The sequence below is a fragment of the Mytilus edulis genome, chromosome 9 (assembly GCF_963676685.1).
Source record: "Mytilus edulis chromosome 9, xbMytEdul2.2, whole genome shotgun sequence".
In the NCBI taxonomy this organism is placed as follows: Eukaryota; Metazoa; Mollusca; class Bivalvia; order Mytilida; family Mytilidae; genus Mytilus; species Mytilus edulis.
This window is the reverse complement of record NC_092352.1, coordinates 12,176,206-12,196,041: the sequence shown is the minus strand read 5'-3', so window position 1 is coordinate 12,196,041 and position 19,836 is coordinate 12,176,206. Positions and strand designations below refer to the sequence as shown.

Genomic DNA, 19,836 nt, shown 5'->3' with positions numbered 1-19,836 from the left:
AACCATCCCTCTAAGGCCCTTATATCAACCATAAAATGTCTATATTAAACAAAAATCACTCTGAAAATGGTCAATTGATAGAATTGTTGTCAGTATATAAGACTTTGAATAAGACTCATAACCAAGATGATACACCAAAGTTATCTCGGTTGAGGTTTAAAAAAAATTTAAGTTTCATGGTGTGTTACTGTAAATTAGAAAAAAATAATACAATATAAACTTTGTTTACATGTTTAAACATGTATTGAAAAATAATTTCAGTTTTATTTTTTGATCTCAGTTAATGCCATTTGCATATCTATTTACATAATTACATAACAAATAATATAACAAAGTTTTATTGCCATTTATATATATATACACTAAATAAACTTCCCTGAAAATAAAAAAATAACATTGATTTGGCAATTGAATTATGGAAGCTACTACACAAGCATATATGGCAAGAATAGAAACTTAGTCAATCTACTACATATGTGCATAGGAATATTATTTTTTCATACTCTAAATTTCAATTAGCTTAATTTATACATGCATCAATATATTGCAAGTAGTAGTTAAAAGAAAAATAACTAGATAATTCATTGTTTTTTTGTTTGTGGAGCAATAATTACAGAAATTATAAAAGGTCACCAAAAATTGTTGTCAATTTTTCAGGGATCTCCATGGCCTGTTTAATGATGGCGCCCCGCCATCGTTCCAATGTCTTGTCTAAAATACTTTCCATCGCTTTACACTGTACAGCGTAGACACGGTTTGTAATGGTGAAAGTTCCTCCATTGTTCAATTTTCATCCATTGAGATCCCTGATTTTTATAAAAAAAAATCTTAGAACCTAGACATTGAAGTAGTTAACAATACACAATTTGTTAGGATTTGAAATACTTCTGTTTTAATGACATTATAATGTTTTTACTGCACTCAAGTCTTCACGTAAATTTAAAAAAATACCTAAATAATTTGTTTTGTCCATGAAATAATGAAAATGTTGAAAATATTAGTTGATAATTTATGTTTATTTAAAGGGTATAATAAATTAATTATCTACTTAAAATAATAAAACAAAAATTGAAAGCTTTAAATAAATATCAGATCTAAGTTACGTCTTGCTTCTAAATGAGAATGAGCTCATTAAAAAATAATGCTTACTCTTATAAAAATACAAGTAATAAAATGTTGCCATTATTTCTAATGCTAATAATAATTTCCCCATTATTTCTAACTCTGAAAAAGGAGGCTGGCTTTTTCTTTGTACTGCATAAAAAAGCACTATACTGGCACATTGAACTGGAGGTTAAATTATTTGAGGTACAAAATAAACATTATCTACTAGAAATTCAAGTAATACTTGTTTCACCCTGATTTGTTGACAGTTGTATACTGCTTTGAGATGGTAACAATTTTTTTAAAAAGGAAATATTGTAAACAGCTGTGTTACTTTTTAATGAAACTCTACATAAAAAACCTACACAAAATATAATCATGAATTGCGCCCACACATTTTCTTTATAAATCATTTCAAGATGATGACAGTCATACTTTTCAACCTGGAATTTTGAATCATATTTATGTTTTTGATTGAAGAAGGAAATTCAAAAGGCATCAACAGTCTACTGAATATAATTTTTGTTCAGTGTGCTACACTTTTTTATTATCCTTTTAAACTACAGAATATGTGGGTTTTTTCATGAAAATATCTGCCATATAAAACATTTCCCAGATCTAAGTAGTTATTTAGAGGCCAACAATTAATACAAATATCACAGATTAACAATTAAGTTCTAATTTTTCATTCTTCTGAGACAGTTGGTACATTTTATTAAGTGTCTTTTTCACACGAAGAGAGGTTAACCGAGCTGCAGGATTCTGACTCCAACATTCTGTCATCACTTTTATCATAGCTTTCAAATACTGAAAATATAAAGATACACAACTAATTGAAAATGACAATAATTATTGATTTGAATAAATGGAACATGTGAATAACTCTCACTGTGACAGCCACCTAACAAAGAGACAACAAAAGAATATTAAGACAATTTGAAGATCAAATATATAATGTTTGTTTTCATGATCATTTTCAAATAAAGACAAAAACAACCATCAATTACCTCATGATAAGATTTTATTGTGGTCTACATCTTACGCCAACAGGTGTGGCGTCTTCAGGACCAAAGTTATAGAAGTTATATTTGTTTACTTATCTTTAAACTGCATTCAAAAATTAATAGATCCCTAGTATTTCATTTTCAAAGTAGCAGTTCTATCATCACAACTAGACTAGGAAGCTTGAATCTGTAACCACCTTGACTTACCTGGTCATTTAACCACCTATTAGGAATATCTGGTCGCATTTTCTCTATACAGACAACTTTCCTCATCTCATCAAAACTAGGATCTGGCTGTACACAGTCATAATATGGGCATTGTTGGTCTTCAACTACACCTTCTGAAATGAACAACTTAACTCTTTATTTGTTTGTGACCACACTACATTTCTTTAGAGTATATTCATAGGGATATTGCACTTTGACTTATACTGACAAATTGATCAGAGCATCATATAATGTTGTATAAACATGAGCAGTACCATCTTTGCATAAAGTAAGATGAAAATGACCGAGATGTTGGCAGTATACCTTTTACAACAAGAGTGCACACGCTGAAATGTCTCGCCTTCTATACTAATCATTGATATTATGTTGATAGTCCTAAGTATAAAGCTAAGCTTTATTAAAACTGTCACATAAACTTAACATTAACCAAGATAACTAAACAAAGACCAATGAACCTTGAAAATGAGGTCAAGGTCAGATGAACCATGCCAGGCAGACATGTACAGCTAACAATGCTTCTATACAACATATATAGTTGACCTATTACTTATAGTTTAAGAAAAATAGACCAAAACACAAAAAACTTAACACTGTGCAATGAACCGTGAAAATGAGGTCACGGTCAAATAAAACCTGCACGACTGACATAAAGATCATAAAATATTTCCATACACCAAATATAGATGACCTATGGCATATAGTATTAGATAAAAAGACCAAAACTCAAAAACTTAACTTTGACCACTGAACCATGAAAATGAGGTCAAGGTCACATGACATCTGCCCGCTAGATAGGTACACCTTACAATCATTCCATACAACAAATATAGTAGACCTATTGCATATAGTATGAGAAAAACAGACCAAAACACAAAAATTTAATTATAACCACTGAACCATGAAAATGAGGTCAAGGTCAGATGACACCTGCCAGTTGGACATGTACACCTTACAGTCCTTCAATACACCGAATATACTAGCCCTATTGCTTGTAGTATCTGAGATATGGACTTGACCACCAAAACTTAACCTTGTTCACTGATCCATGAAATGAGGTCGAGGTCAAGTGAAAACTGTCTGACAGACATGAGGACCTTTCAAGGTACGTACATATCAAATATAGTTATCCTATTACTTATAATAAGAGAGAATTCAACATTACAAAAAATCTGAACTTTTTTTTCAAGTGGTCACTGAACCATGAAAATGAGGTCAAGGACATTGGACATGTGACTGACGGAAACTTCGTAACATGAGGCATCTATATACAAAGTATGAAGCATCCAGGTCTTCCACCTTCTAAAATATAAAGCTTTTAAGAAGTTAGCTAACACCGCCGCCGCCGCCGGATCACTATCCCTATGTCGAGCTTTCTGCAACAAAAGTTGCAGGCTCGACAAAAACCTAGTCTGGTAAATTAGGAGGTTTTAATTATTTACCACCTTTCTTAAAGAAAAGCCTTCAACCCTCAAAATATGTAAATATAAGTTAATTTTACCATTTGCAACACATCTGCGACATATTTCCCACATAACTAATCCAAAAGCATAAATATCAGCTTTTCTATATGCATCAAAATGATGTGTTAACAATGTCTCATCTAATACTTCTGGTGCCATATATCGTTTAGTTCCCTGCCTGGTGATAGGTGGTACATCTACTTCATTGTTTTCACTGGAAAGTTTAAAATTATTCATAAGATCCTATAGTTTTACAACAATTTTATCTTGAGTGAGCCTAGTTTTTATAATGTAATCTGATAATTTTTTGAAAATATATTAACTTTGGTGTGTGTTCCTGGGTGAACGAATATGACAATTTCAAAATTTTCTTCAAACTTGCAATAAAAGAATTTGCCTCCTCTTATATTAACTCTACTTGAGAATCCTATCCTGTAATTGCTGCTGTGATTAAATGCTTACTGTCATGAACAAGGATCCGCAATTTTTTTTAACCTAATTTCGGTCATTTTGAGATAACTTAAAAGTTGGTGCCCTTTTTCAAAAAAAGATTGTCAAAATCGCATTACTGAGTATGCTCATACTTGTAGCCTAACGAACTTGTTTTACTTTTGTTTGCATCACATTTACTTCATAAATTTTCCGACCATTTTCCTAAAATTGTTCAAGAGCAATTAAAGGAAGGCAACAGTTTAAAATGGAATGATTTTAATGACTCAAACCATAAATTTCTCAGACAAGGCTTATGTTTTTTTCGATTTCGAAGACAAAATTGAAACCGGATGTTTTGCAAAATACTAAAACAAGCAAATCCAGACTCATTTCCTAGTTTAGTCTTGTTTATCAAATTCACAGGAAATCATCGGCTTTTTAATTTTTTACCTTTGATAGTGTTTGAATATGAATGATAATAGTTGCAATTGCTTTATTTAGCATGAAATCATTTTGAATATACGATTTTAGTGTCTAATCTGTGAAAGAGAATTTCAAGCATGCGTATTACATAGTAAACAAAGCAGGTGTGTTCGGAGTGACAAAATACTTTTTTCTATGTAAATTAAATCAAATTTTAAATCAGAATTGACAATTGTCTTAGCTGAAAAGTAATTAAATAATGAAGACAGTTGTTATGGAATTTTAATTTCTTTATAATATTAGTTCTGAGCTTGTGATCAATAGCCCTGCCTGAATTAAAAACACAGGTAAAGAGATTAGCGATCATTAGCTAATACTTCCCGAGGCATATATATTCATATATAGTTATTAGGAGGGCCCTCAGGATTATAACACTATACTGGAGTGGCAGTTTTATTACAGGAAAGGGATAACAAAACAAAAACAAGTTCAAAATGGCGATTTAGAAATTTGATCTCAATGAAATGACCGAAATTATTTCTGTTAAAAAACTAAAGAATTTCCTAAATCCCAATTCTACGTTTAGGACAAACACTTTCAGTTTAGGACAAGACTGACAAATACGACTGTTTCCGGACCCTTGGTCATCAAGCATGTTCCATTTATCAGTGAAACAAGGAAGGAACTTTTTCCTTCAGATGCTATTTCTTAACCATGGAAAAGGTTCTGTTATAAGTTTCATAAAATTCTATAAAAATTTGCTGATGTCTGAAGAACTTATCCTTAGACTGTATCTAAGTGTTAATGCCAAACATACCCAGTACATCTATCGGTAAAAATAGAAAATGTATGATGGCTATATTTAGCTTCTGCTACTTTTTTTTGCAGTCACAAAAAAAAATGTTCTCATAACAGGAGTGTATATATTTGTATTAATTGTATTATTTGAACTGTATTATCTCTGTTCTAATGCATTTGATTGGTTTAACAACCAACTTTCAGAATAGAATTTATATATTTCTAAGGTACACAGTAAAGTTTATATAATAGTGATTATTGTATACATTAATACTACTATGTACATATTGACAATGAAAAGTAGTTTTACCTGATATATCTAACGGCTAATCCTAAATCAGCAATACAACAACTACCATCTCTTTTTACCAAAATATTTTTACTTTTAATGTCTCTGTGAGCCATGGCAGGTTTTCCTGAAACAGATCAAAGATGAGTCTTATCTTGTATACTGGTAAGTTTATGTATTTTCACAGAGATTACATAAATTCATTATTGCATCTCAAAAGACTGTTCCAATTAAACATAAATGTTATGGAGAGTAATTCTTGATTTTCAATTTGCAGAAAAAAACTCTATAAACAAATTTTACTATTTAACTTGTTTAACACAGGTGTTCATTTGTGAACACAATTATAAAATGAAAGTAAATAAAAAATCAAAATATACTGCAGTAATTTTGCTTAAAACAAGTTTCTTTATAAATGTCTACCTTTTGTGCCAAATATTTCTGTATGTAAATGTGTGAGTCCACATGATATAGTATGAACCATCTTTAGTGTATCATCCACATCTAGAATGTGTGTTGACAGGTAATCATACAGGGAACCATTCTCATGGTAATCTGTTATCAGGAACAGCTGTGTCCAGGATCCTGTCCCCTTAATATCTGATGCTATAAAACCTGTCGTAAAAAATTCAGTTGTACTATATTAAGCTTAAATAACAGGACAGGGCCATTTCTACAATACAAAAAGCAGTGAAGTCTTTTTACTTCATGATTGGATGTTAAGAAAGGGATGTAACTGTTTTACTTTTTCTGGTTATAGTTCTCAATCATAATTAAATAAATTGTGTGCTATAATACATTAATAAACCTGTTTCATGCATAAATTCCCCATATGTCTGCTATTTAACTTGTTAAAGCCTTAGATTAAGGATGTCTGCTTGTCATGTTTTGGAGTTTTTGTCAGATTTTCGGAATCCTCTGGTTTTATCCATTTGAATGCCTTAAAAAATTTGCCCATTTTTCTTTTTATAAATCTGTTACATGTATAATTATAAGTCATTTGTAAAAGTCTTATAAAATCTTATTTATTTTTTAATAGTATTTGAGAACTTTAACTGGTCAATGATAAAGCTATAAAAAATCAAGAGAGAACATTATCCTGCCAAAAATCCAATGGCTAATATCTCGAAAACAAGCACATTGACCCCTATATTTTTTTTGCTTTTTTAATTCCTTAATTTATTCCCTTTCAATACATACTAGTTTTATGAAAAGTTATTTATTTTAAAACTGAGCAGCGAACATCCTTAAATGGGGAAACATATGTTTTATTTCATAGTTATAGTTCATATATTCTTCTGATCAAGATTTCAATTTTATTCTTTTTTTCAACCTGTTGGCTATTTTGTTCTTCTAAATAAAATATGTTTGTGTTTTGATGGTTTATAATTATACAAAGCAAATATTTTTTTAAAATAGTTTTTACATGGAATGAAGGTCACTGTGCTTATACATACAGTAATGAAAATCACATTGAGGCATTTTGGACAATACAGTATGATTGCCAATGAAGCAACTCTAAACCAGAGACTAAATGATGTAAAAGTTACAATTATGTATGACCTTCAACAATGAGCAAAACACAATTGAATAGTAAGCTATAAAAGGCAAAGAAATGTCAAATGTAAAACTATTTAATGCATGTATGTTAGTTTACTATAGTCCAACTCCATATTCTTAATTTTGTTTTATTTGAAAAGGTAAATGTGTTCTTATAATTTTTCCAACAACCCTCCAACTTTAAATGTAGGATGTTTAACATTGCTTATTGATACTGTTTTAATAACATTATATTTTTTTTTCTAAAACCATGATATTTAACACAAACCTAGTATATTATCATGTCTAAGTAAAACTGTCTGATATAATTCTGTCTCTCGGAACCAACTGCCTTCTTCTGTTGTAAAGAATATTTTAACAGCCACATTTTCTTCCCTCCATTTTCCTTTCCAAACCTCTCCATATCTACCTTTACCTATACTTTTTATCAAATTAATCTGTCTTGCTATTGTTCTTTGGACCTGAAAATAAAACAACCAAGTTCTTGACTTTGGTAGGTTTATATATCATATGACTAAAAACAGTTTACCTGATACATTTTATTGTCTTTTTAGTATAAAAACATGAAAGAGAGTATTCTGTATATTTCTAAACTTATTGATCTTCATTTGTGTAATGTATCTTTTCAAAAGTTTGTTTCTAAAATTGTGAGTAGGTTTTGTTGCATGCACATGTACATTAATTTCTCTTAAATGTTACTGTGTTTCTTGTGCATTAGTTTGTGTAGTGAAGCTAGCAGTAAACTGTCCAATGAGAAAGTGAATGTACCAAAATATGTATAACTGTTCAATAAAATTCTAATGTTCCTGTCGATGAGCATATTTTATTTTCCTAGGCTAAGGGCAATAATTCCAGTGCTCTTTTCCCTCTTTTCAAGTTTTTTTCAATATTTTTTTCTTTAATTTTTTTCTAATTTGAGCTTACTCCATGTTATATATTAAATAATGTAGATAATGCTCACCAAGAAAGGTATCCCTGACCCACTACCTGAGGAATGATCTATATAAGATTTGAGAGATTCACCATTACATATAAAGGATTCACTTTGTCCAATATCATCTTTTAACAACTGTCGCTGTGATAAATTTCTTTTATATCTGAAATAAAGAGTTGAATGAACATAACATGTCTCAGCGGTCTTGTCCAATTAAATATAAGTTCATTCAATAAATCAACCATTAAATTTAAAGGTATATTATTGGTAATGAAGAGTATTCTCAATCAAGTACCAATAATAAACTGTTATCACAGAAATATGTCTCGCGTTTTTGTAATTTTGAGTATGCAAATGTTGAAATCCAAATAGCAATACTCTAACATCTTAAACAAGTTATGCAAATATTCAAAGTAAATAAACTATGACTGAGTTATTTTGCTTAACAATCTCCATGTAAATGAAATGTGCCAATGCTAATACAACTGCATACCAAATACCATTGACATATTATAAGTCGTTCCCAAATCTAAATACAAACATAAAACTGTAAACTATGTAAAAGTTTCAAAGTCAATGAACCATGAAGAGGGGGTGGGGCTATATAATCTCCACGGACCATGGAAACAATACATGCAAATGCCAATAAATTTGCATACCAAATATCATTGACTTAACATTAGCAGTTCATCTTAAACTGATCTAATCACAAACTAATACATGTCAACTAAGAAAAGTTTCAAAGTCATTAGACTGTGACTGAGGGACAAGGCCAAATATTCTCAATGGAAATGAGATGTGCCAATGCATATACAACTGAATACCAATTAACATTGGCCTTCCACTAATGGTTCCCCTTGAACTGACCTAATCACAGACTAATTCATGATAACTTTTCAGTCAATAGACCATGACTGAAGGGGCAGGTCCAAATAATCTCCATGGAAATGAGATGTGCCAATGCTTATACAACTGCATACCGAACATGATTAACCTACCACTTGCCGTTCACCATAAACTAGACCTAATCACAACCTAATACAATGTTGACGCCAACACTAGAAACAGCATACTTATGTCTCGCTTTTTGACTCTGTCAAGGCGAGACAAAAACTGTCTAGCGCACCATCATCAGGATAAAATCAAAGAGCTGATAGCTCTGAAGTGGAAGAAGGTGAATAAAAGGTAACTTGAATTACCATAAAAGCAGCCCCACTTACCCAGGCTGCTTTGTTCCATTATCGTTAAAATGTATTTTTTTTCTTCAAACAAGAAAAGGTCATAAGTACATGGATTTCCCATCCGTACAATCATTTTCTATGTTCAGTTGACTATGAAAATTAGGTAAAATCTTTAATTTGGCAGTAATTAAGAAGATCATATCAAGAGGAACACATGTGTACTAAGTTTCAAGTTGATTGGATTTCAACTTCATCAAAAACTACCTCGACCATAAACTTTATAACCAGAAGCAGGACGGACGGACAGACTAGAAAACATATTGCCCATAAATGGAGCATAAAAATAGGAAGACTTGTTACATACCTGCCAACTTTTGAAAGTTCCCATATGGGTTTTTACTGCACAACAATTTTAAAGGTTACAATTTTTAGCGACGTATTTTGCAAGATCTGGATTGTCTAGAAAAAGTGTCATATTTGTATGATGAACTTACATGCCTTTTCCTTAAGTCTGTTTGCATGATTCTAGTTATATATTAAATCGGTAGAAAAAATATTCATGAAGCTAGCAGACCAGGGTTTACATGGTTTATTTTCCAGATTAAGAATATTAGATGCTTGTTGAAATTTCCAATTTTGAATTATGCACAAAGATGGACCTTTAACAGGTTGGGAACAACACTCCAAATGAGGGTAACCTAACTGGAAGATCATCACAACCCACTGTAAAAAATGAACACAAAATAGAATTTTTCAATAAAATGCTGAAAATAGGCTTTAAAGTATTAAAATGCATTGCAAAAAACAAATATTTCATTAAATAAATTTAAGTAGAATATTCCTATGATATTCCTTTTCATATTGGATACAAATTTTATTGAGTCTACTGTAGACACTTTGTAGTCAAAGTGTTTCAACTGAGGTACTACACAGGCGTCAAAAGGCGTCATTATGGAGTAAAGGGGGTGGCGTCAAAAAGCGTCATTATGGAGGAAAGGGTTAAGTACTGAATGGTCAAAACATCATCTTTTTTTATCGACATAAATTTTGTCATAAATGTAACCAAATGATGTAGAAATTGTGTTTTTTCTTCAAATTTCCATCAAATTGTAATGTTTATAGTTCCATTATTGCCTCTCTATTTGAATAAAATAAAATAATAAGAAGAATCTGTTTCTTGTTTTGTTTTGTTTTGTTTTGTTTTTGACAAATGATTGTTCACTGCTAGCAAATGAATCATTATATTTATATATCTTATCTGTATATATTTTTGTTCATGTCTTCATCTCCTTATCATTTGTAAATGTATAGACAAATAAGAAAGAAATAAGCTCCACATGTATATTTGCAACATCGTAAATTAATTAAAGAAACATTCTGTTGTAAACAAAATTATGATATAAACTTCAATTTAATCCTTGAAAGGAGGTCTAGATTGCTAAAATAATTTATAAATTTTAATTTTTTTATTTGTCCAAAATCATTTAAATTCATTTAATCAACATCCTTTTATGATTATTTGATTAAAATATTAATCATTTATAGTCTTTTTACAATTTACATTTTTAAAAGCAAAATAACTGAAAACAGGATAAAACAAAGGAAAGTAACAAAAAAGTATTTCAATATTCCCAATACACATCGTTTTGATAACACAACGGCAGTTAGCCGGAGGTAAACATCGTTGAGTACCAGTATGTTTGACACCCAAGCTGTCAAGTGAAGCCATATAATTATACATCTTCTTTGATGTTCAGGTAAAATTTAACACAGGTGTCAATTACACCCGTACAGTAGTAAGAAATGATCAAATATGGCGTCTGAAAAATTTCATACACGGGAGTTTTTTCTCCTAAACGGGAGGTTCACATGTATGTTACGAAGGGCATCTAATTCACATGACAAAGGAAAACCATGAATAAAGACAACACTTTATATATCCTTTTTATTTATATAAAAACAAAATCTTCTTGTCTGCAGGATTGCAAATTCGTAACTTCAAGGGCGAACTTGTAAACAGGGCGAGTTGTCCCGATACCAAATTCACGCATGCGTAATACAAATATCTACAGTTAAAACATCCTGTTACAAGTAAACAAATAACGTTCATGTGGATGAGATGAAATCTAATAATTTACATAAATAAAAGGGTCATATTTACGATAGTGATTGTTTTACAATCATAATTTACAAATTAAATGATTCAGATGCCTAATCATGTGTAAAAATCGGTGTCAGGAATCTAAGTTGTTTTGAAATTGTAATACACGAAATGAATGCGGCATACGGAGACTCAATGCCAATGGTCAGCCCCTTAAGTCTTCAGAAGACTTGACGTCTTCTTCCACTAAAAACAATACAGAAAATCATGCCTGAAGTGCATAATTGGGAAGGTATAAATTACATTACAATGTAACCATAGTGAGTTTAAATAAAAAGTAAAAGTTAAAGTATACATGTATGGAAGTAAACTAACATGTTTAACCCGCCACATTATTTATGTATGTGCCTGTCCCAAGTCAGGAGCCTGTATTTCAGTGGTTGTCGTTTGTTTATGTGTTACATATTTGTTTTTCGTTCATTTTTTTTTTATATAAATAAGGCCGTTAGTTTTCTCGTTTGAATTGTTTTACATTGTCTTATCGGGGCCTTTTATAAATGACTATGTGGTATGGGCTTTGCTCATTGTTGAAAGCCGTGCGGTGACCTATAGTTGTTAATGTCTGTGTCATTTTGGTCTTTTGTGGATAGTTGTCTCATTGGCAATCATACCACATCTTCTTTTTTATATTTAACAAGAAAGTTGAATAAAATGTGAATGTCATTGAAATTAACAAAAGAATGAATGAGATTGTCATCTTGTATAATGGAACTAAAATATATAATAAATTATTGTCCAACTGTGTACAGTTTGTGTTTTACCTAAATTTCAACAGCATTTGACTTGCAATTCTGTACCATTTCGACTGGCGTCACTTGGCTAGAGGTACTTATTCTAATTGCCAGAGGAATGCTGTGAAGTGTATGACAACTGCTGGTTTGGAAAATGTTTATTTCACAAGTTATAATAAACTTAGACAAAATATACAACAACCAGTACCTGACACCTATCCAGATTTTATTTTAAATGAACTATTGTGCAACCAAAATTCATCATAATTTATTATAACTTTGTGAAATTTTCCAAATCAGCTTCAGCTATTCACTTCACAGCATTCCTGACATAAGATGAACAATAGTTTATGTATTTTTAAAATAACCTTACCTTATATAGAGACAGGTTATAGTTATGATGAATATTATCAAACATGTAGACACTGACACAATCAAAGCTATCTGTGTGATGTCACTGAGTGAGGCTGTCGGCTGGATGTCTGAAAAAAAATGACATTGGCAAAATATGTGCATTTCAGGAAAAGATGATGGTAACATAATATAATTAGTTTTCAGCATCACTTGTCATTATACAAAACACTAGCTCAGATCAAACATGTGAGAAATTGGGCTCAATACAATTGTCTACAATAAACACAGATAGATATCTTAGCAGGCAAAATGCGTTGTGAATCTTTAAAAAGCATTTTTCAAAAATATTTTTAACTTACAAAATAACCAAAATTTGTAGATAGCAAAAAACAGTTATCAATAATGTATTGACTATATATATATAAAATTCACACTTAGCAGAGAAAATAATTCTTGAAGCATCAAATTTTATGTTTCTATACTTTGTCCTAACTATAAATATCACTTTTATGCTAAGTCAATACATTATTTTTATCTTCATATTTTTTAAGATGTTATTTAATTGAGCCGTGGTGTGTAACCAGCTACAATAAAGTAAGAAAGACAAAAAGGCAACTATAAAAGCAGGCATGTTATTGGCTCAGTAGGATCACTTTTTATTTCCTGTAATGTAAAATTGGAAAATTGGAAAGCAATTGTTTCCATTCTAATAAATTATTAACTTCTCTGAGAAATCACAGCACAAATATGTGTACAAATTGTTATCTCCCCTGAATCTAGAAACCAAGATAATTAAGAAATATGAATTGTGAATTACCTCAAACTGAAGTTGTATTAGAAAACATACATCATCATAAAACCCAAACTATGATAACGGAATGTCTTAATAATATTTAATGCCATGACTATTAATAAGTTTGTAGATATTTTGAATAATTTTACAACAGAAATAATGTGTATGTACCTACCTGGAGAAGGAGTAGATTTATCTTGTAAATCTGGCTCTATTTCTTCATTACAATAATCTTCTTCATCACAACATTCTATTGTTTGAGGTAATGCATGTGGTACTAAGTGTCCTTTACACTAAAATATAACAATATTTTAACATGAACAAAACGTACATTTATAGAAAATTATCCAAAACCATAGTTATCCATTTTCAACAATAAATGTTGGTGTCATTATTTTTTAGTTTTAATGTAAGACATTCTTAGGACTCATACCTAAAATTTTGAGTATACTAATTAGTGAAAAGTGTACAGTAAATTGTTGTTTCTTTTTTCTCATTCAAATTCTTGGAATTGATTCTTCCATACTGAATGTCAATAGAAAAGAAAACACTACATTTAATAAAAATCCAAACTAACAATTGTTCTAAGATTTAGATAACCTCTTAGGATATGTGACAACATTTCCAGTAATTTTCAGATTTTTTTTTACAAAAAAAACAATTTCCACTTTGGATTGCAAATTCCCACCATAAGGAACCCTTATAGCAGAGGTTACCAATAAGAATGCCATTGTGATCATATTTGGATGAAATTGAAGATATATAGAAGTTTTAGAAATGAAAAAAAGTAGATGAAAGACCTAACAGTTAAGATAAAACCAGCTAAATGTTTGAGGGATGCATTGAAAGAACATTATTATATTGTTAATCAAAAAAGAAACCAAACTTGGAATTCAATGTGCAGTTGCGTATTCAGGGGTAGAGTTCTGGGGTTGGAACCCACTTTCTTTTGGACAATCAAGGCATTTGAATGGGGACATGATGTGCTGCATTTCTATTAGCACTTATAATTACTATATATTATATATCTAGCCACAATGGAGGAATTTACCTGTTATGCAACCTAGCCACAATAGAGGAATCTACCTGTAATGAAATCTAGCCACAATAGAGGAATTTACCTGTAATGGAATTTAGCCACAATATAGGAATTTACCTGTAATGCAATCTAGCCACAATAGAGGAATTTACCTGTAATACAATCTAGCCACAATAGAGGAATTTACCTGTAATACAATCTAGCCACAATAGAGGAATTTACCTGTAATGGAATTCAGCCACAATATAGGAATTTACCTGTAATGCAATCTAGCCACAATAGAGGAATTTACCTGTAATACAATCTAGCCACAATAGAGGATTTTACCTGTAATACAATCTAGCCACAATAGAGGAATTTACCTGTAATACAATCTAGCCACAATAGAGGAATTTACCTGTAATACAGAGTTTCCTGCTTTGTCTTTTTCATCATCAGAAAAGCACCCATAGGTCCAATAATGTTCTTCAATACCATTTTCATAAGCAACTCTAATTGCAGTAAAACATTTACTGGTTGCTTCACATGTCTCATTCACTGCATCATGATGACAAGGGTCACATCTACATTTTATACTATTTACTGAAAGAAAAAAATAATTCATATAAAATATTAAATTGAGCTAATTTGTTGCCTTTCCATCTATTTACACATGTTAATCCCAACAGCAGCAGAGGAGAAAACAATCCCACCATATATTTTTTTCTTTTGTCAAAACAGTGAAAAGTTCTAGTCCAGAAATGTCTGTACATCTGTCAAGTAAAGCATAACCTGTTATAATCCAGGGAGTCATATAAACAAAATATTCCTCTAAATAAATTTTTAAAAGGTATTGATCTTTATTTTGTTGTAATCATGGTAATAGGTTTCTTACATTTGGTTGAGGCAAACTAAAGTTAGAAAACAAAACAAATTTTGGGACATACATACTGACGGACAAGGATAAACTTAATGTCCCCTACAGTAAAAATCAAAGGCACCTTTCATTAAAATACAATTGTTTTAGAAATCAGGTTTGACAATTTTTTTTAAAAAGAAGTCAGAAAGTATATATGTATATGAAGAATCTGGGTCTGTTTGTGCAAATCATGTTCGTACCCATGGCCTGCTCACACCCAACATGTTCACACCCAATTTTTATTGGTGTTGTGTTTTTAAAATAATTTGTAATCAAGTTTTGATAAGTGAATTGCTATAAATATATTTTTTTTCATTGTTTCTAAATAAAGTGAGATTCTGACAAAGTGGGTTTTTTTTGTGTCATGGTACAAAATGTATTAGACTTAAAGTGTATTGCTATAAACGTTTTTTTTTTTTTATTGTTTTTGAATAAAGTGAGATTCTGACATCCAGTATTTTATTTTTGTGATGAATAATTCTTTAATCATGTTTGGTTAACTAGTGAGTTTTTTCATTGTTTCTAGTAAATAAAGTGAGATTGTGACAATGATTTTTTGGTGTTGAATAAATGGTAGAGCATGGTAAGTTTATTGCTATAATATATTTTTTTAAACCCCTAAACAATAACCCAAAATTTAGCTATGCATAAATACCAATTAGCAGTAATCATCAAATTGATAAAAAAAAAATCTTTATAATAATTCCTCAAATTTTATTAAAAAAATATTTGTTATATACAAAAAACAAAGAGCTGATAATACAACTGCAATTTAAATAAAAATTGGACCCGAATAGACTTGGGAGGCGAACATGTGAGGTGCGAACGTGTAGGGTGTGAAAGTGTATTGGGCACGATAGTTCAAACATACAATAGTAAATAAAACCAAAATCTAAAAAACAAAAGACAACCAGTTGCTTCGCAGGGCGCAGCATTATACGACCGCAGATGTACATTGTAGAACCCTGAATAGATGGGACAAGTATGGACACAACTTTTAAGTTTGATACAGCTATAAATGTGGATTGTGATTAAATAGTTGACACAACATAGGTTTATGTCACATTATGAATTTGGTTTAAGAAATTAAAATTAGAATTTAAAATTTTTAAATTGGATATTAAACTATTATGGTAAATATCCAAAATATAGATACATGATTATATTCAGGATATTATAGAATTCTAAAAATTAATTTTTTGATGAAATCAAGTAATGTTTAATTTTAAACTTTGTAGGCCTCAATGTGGACCAATTTTATAAGTGAATCAAATATTTAAAACTGATCAATTCAAATTTCTGATGAAGTTTGCAACAATAACTGCTCATTTAAATACATCATACAATATTAAAATGTAATAAAAAGTGCTTGTTATCACTGAATGGTAAAGATTATTTTAATTTATCAGTTGGTAGTAAAAATGAAAATACATTGTATATTGTATAAAACAATGATTAAAGTTAATTCAACTACTATTCTATACAAAGAACGATAACTCCAATTGAAAATTAATTGCTATTGCACAATATTGTGCAATTAGATATTTCTTGCTATTGTGCAATACTGTGCAATTGAAAATTTCTTGCTATTGCACAATACTTGATATGATAATACTGAATCCTGATTTGGACTTGAACTTGAAAACTGGGCCCATAATCAAAAATCAAAGTACATGTTTAGATAAAGCATATCAAAGAAGCCCAAGAATTTAATTTTTGTTAAAATCAAACTTAGTTTAATTTTGGACCCTTTGGACCTTACGGTAGACCAATTTGACAACTGGACCAAAAATTAAGAATCTACATACACAGTTAGATTTGGCATATCAAAGAACCCCATTTATTCAATGTTTGATGAAATCAAACAAAGTTTAATTTTGGACCCCCATTTGGACCAACTTGAAAACTGGGCCAATAATTAAAAATCTAAGTACATTTTTAGATTCAGCATATCAAAGAAGCCCAAGAATTTAATTTTTGTTAAAATCAAACTTAGTTTAATTTTGGACCCTTTGGACCTTACCTTACGGTAGACCAATTTGACAACTGGACCAAAAATTAAGAATCTACATACACAGTTAGATTTGGCATATCAAAGAACCCCATTTATTCAATGTTTGATGAAATCAAACAAAGTTTAATTTTGGACCCCCATTTGGACCAACTTGAAAACTGGGCCAATAATTAAAAATCTAAGTACATTTTTAGATTCAGCATATCAAAGAACCCAAATGATTCAATTTTTGTTAAAATCAAACTAAGTTTAATTTTGGACCCTTTGGACCTTAATGTAGACCAATTTGAAAACGGGACCAAAAATTAAGAATCTACATACATAGTTAGATTCGGCATATCAAAGAACCCCAATTATTCAATTTTTGATGAAATCAAACAAAGTTCAATTTTGGACCCTTTGGGCCCCTAATTCCTAAACTGTTGGAACCAAAACTCCCAAAATCAAACCTAACCTTCCTTTTATGGTCATAAACCTTGTGTTTAAATTTCATAGATTTCTATTTACTTATACTAAAGATATGGTGCGAAAACCAAAAATAATGCTTATTTGGGCCCCTTTTTGGCCCCTAATTCCTAAACTGTTGTGACCTCAACTTCCAAAATCAATCCCAACCTTCCTTTTGTGGTCATAAACCTTGTGTTTAAATTTCATAGATTTCTATTTACTTATACTAAAGTTATGGTGTGAAAACCAAGAAAATGCTTATTTGGGCCCTTTTTGGCCCCTAATTCCTAAAATGTTGGGACCAAAACTCCCAAAATCAATCCCAACCTTCCTTTAGTGGGTTTAAACCTTGTGTTAAAATTTCATTGATTTCTATTCACTTTTACTAAAGTTAGAGTATGAAAACTAAAAGTATTCGGACGACGACGCCAACGTGATAGCAATATACGACCAAAAAATAAAAATTGTTGCGGTCGTATAAAAACAGAAACCTTATGTTATAATCAGTTTTAGCCATATTATCTTCAATTGGAAAATAATTCTAAATTATTCCTGGGCGAACTTTTTTTTTTTTTTTATCTCAGATCAGGCCTTTTATCTTTGCCCTTATAAGTTATATGGTTGGCTACTGACCCCATACAGATCAAAAGAGGGTAAGTAAAATCCATAGGGGGTGAGGCCGGATGCCGAATCCCCTATGAATTTTATTCACCCTCTATGGATCCGTAGGGGGTCAGTAGTTAACCGTATAACGAATTTATCGGACGCTGGAATTTTTCTAAAAATAAACAATGAAACACAACAATAGCAATAGATTACGTCACCATTAACGCGTCATGAACCCCCTATGAAACTTACTAACCCCCTACAGTCTCATAGGGGGTCACTACATGACGGTGTTTACCCAATCACAACGTGATAATTTATCTGTGGTCCGATTAAATTTATTATCTATGAAATATATTAAATTCATTTGTTTACATCACACATTTCTGATAACAAATGCAGGTAAATATCAATACATGCAGGCTTTATGGTGTGTCCCCTAGAACTTTTTAGCAACACACATTCACAGTTATGTGATGCTTTATCATGTTTATTGCTTGAATCAGATGAATTTGATGAAGTTTAAATTATTTGTTTATAAATATAAAAAGATATCATGAAAATAATATCATTTAACTGCTTCAAATTTTCATTAAGAATATACATTTGAATAATATCTTATCTAAGAATGTATACAGCATATAAATCCTTGCCTTTACTTCATTTCCTTTTTAGGGGGCGTGCTCTTCCTGTGTCAAAGTGTGTATTTGAGTTCAGTATTTTTGACAATTTTTGTGTGTAAATATTGAAGAAACCGCTTATTAAAATAAATTAAAGTAGTATTTTCCTGTAGGCAGTGGCCATTCTAAAAAACTAACATATGAAAAAAAGATCAATTGATATTAATTACCTTGTTCAATGAAAAATAGGGAAAAAGTTGAAATAAACAATGAAAGGAAAAGTATGCGACTGGTCGTCGCCATATCCCCTTTTGTCCTTCACCTTTACACAGTGGTTTCCGCTTCCGGTTTCAAAGTTGTCTGCTTTTCAAAGCACTTCAGAATATAGCAATTTGTGGTAAAAATAATGTGTGACAGCTCCTCATATTTCGGTATTCCGCTATAACGAAATATTATTCGATTCTCTTTAAATAGAACATAACATATCTTAAATATTTTATGTCATTATCAGTTTGGAGACAACCATCCAAAGCCCAAAGGTAAATTTAAGGTGGACAACTTATCCCTCAACTGAGTTATATCATAAATAGTAGCAAGGGTGATTAGGGCTAATAAGTCTATACCCCTAATACTAATAAAAGTCCCCCACATTAACAATATCACAGGCAAAGTCATTCCTAAATTATTTGGTGTGACATCATACATTATGTTATTTTGCTGTACTGTCACACCACTGTCCCAGGTGTGAGGTGAGGGAAGG

General features: G+C 30.8%; 2 protein-coding genes across 5 annotated transcripts in view; one reads left to right on the top strand and one right to left on the bottom strand.

Moving 5' to 3' along the window:
- Positions 1 to 19,836, top strand: part of LOC139489518 (uncharacterized) — a 50,691-nt gene that overhangs the window by 22,312 nt on the left and 8,543 nt on the right. Inside the window, exon 1 of one of the 4 annotated variants that reach the window (XM_071276009.1) lies at positions 19,382 to 19,473. The exons of 1 other annotated variant lie outside the window; for it this stretch is intronic. The gene's annotated coding sequence lies outside the window, so the exon portion shown is untranslated. Of the gene's footprint in view, positions 1 to 19,381; positions 19,616 to 19,836 lie in introns of those variants that run through there. 2 more of the 4 variants (XM_071276010.1, XM_071276006.1) reach the window with 2 other exon arrangements.
- Positions 1,243 to 19,416, bottom strand: LOC139489519 (bone morphogenetic protein receptor type-1B-like). Its single transcript, XM_071276011.1, has 11 exons — positions 19,307 to 19,416; positions 14,889 to 15,073; positions 13,628 to 13,745; positions 12,679 to 12,787; positions 8,260 to 8,395; positions 7,567 to 7,759; positions 6,162 to 6,353; positions 5,760 to 5,865; positions 3,835 to 4,010; positions 2,316 to 2,449; positions 1,243 to 1,911 (listed from the first exon to the last, which is right to left on the bottom strand). The coding sequence occupies exons 1-11, from the start codon at positions 19,377 to 19,379 to the stop codon at positions 1,768 to 1,770; spliced, it is 1,566 nt and encodes a 521-aa protein (XP_071132112.1). The 5' UTR covers positions 19,380 to 19,416; the 3' UTR covers positions 1,243 to 1,767.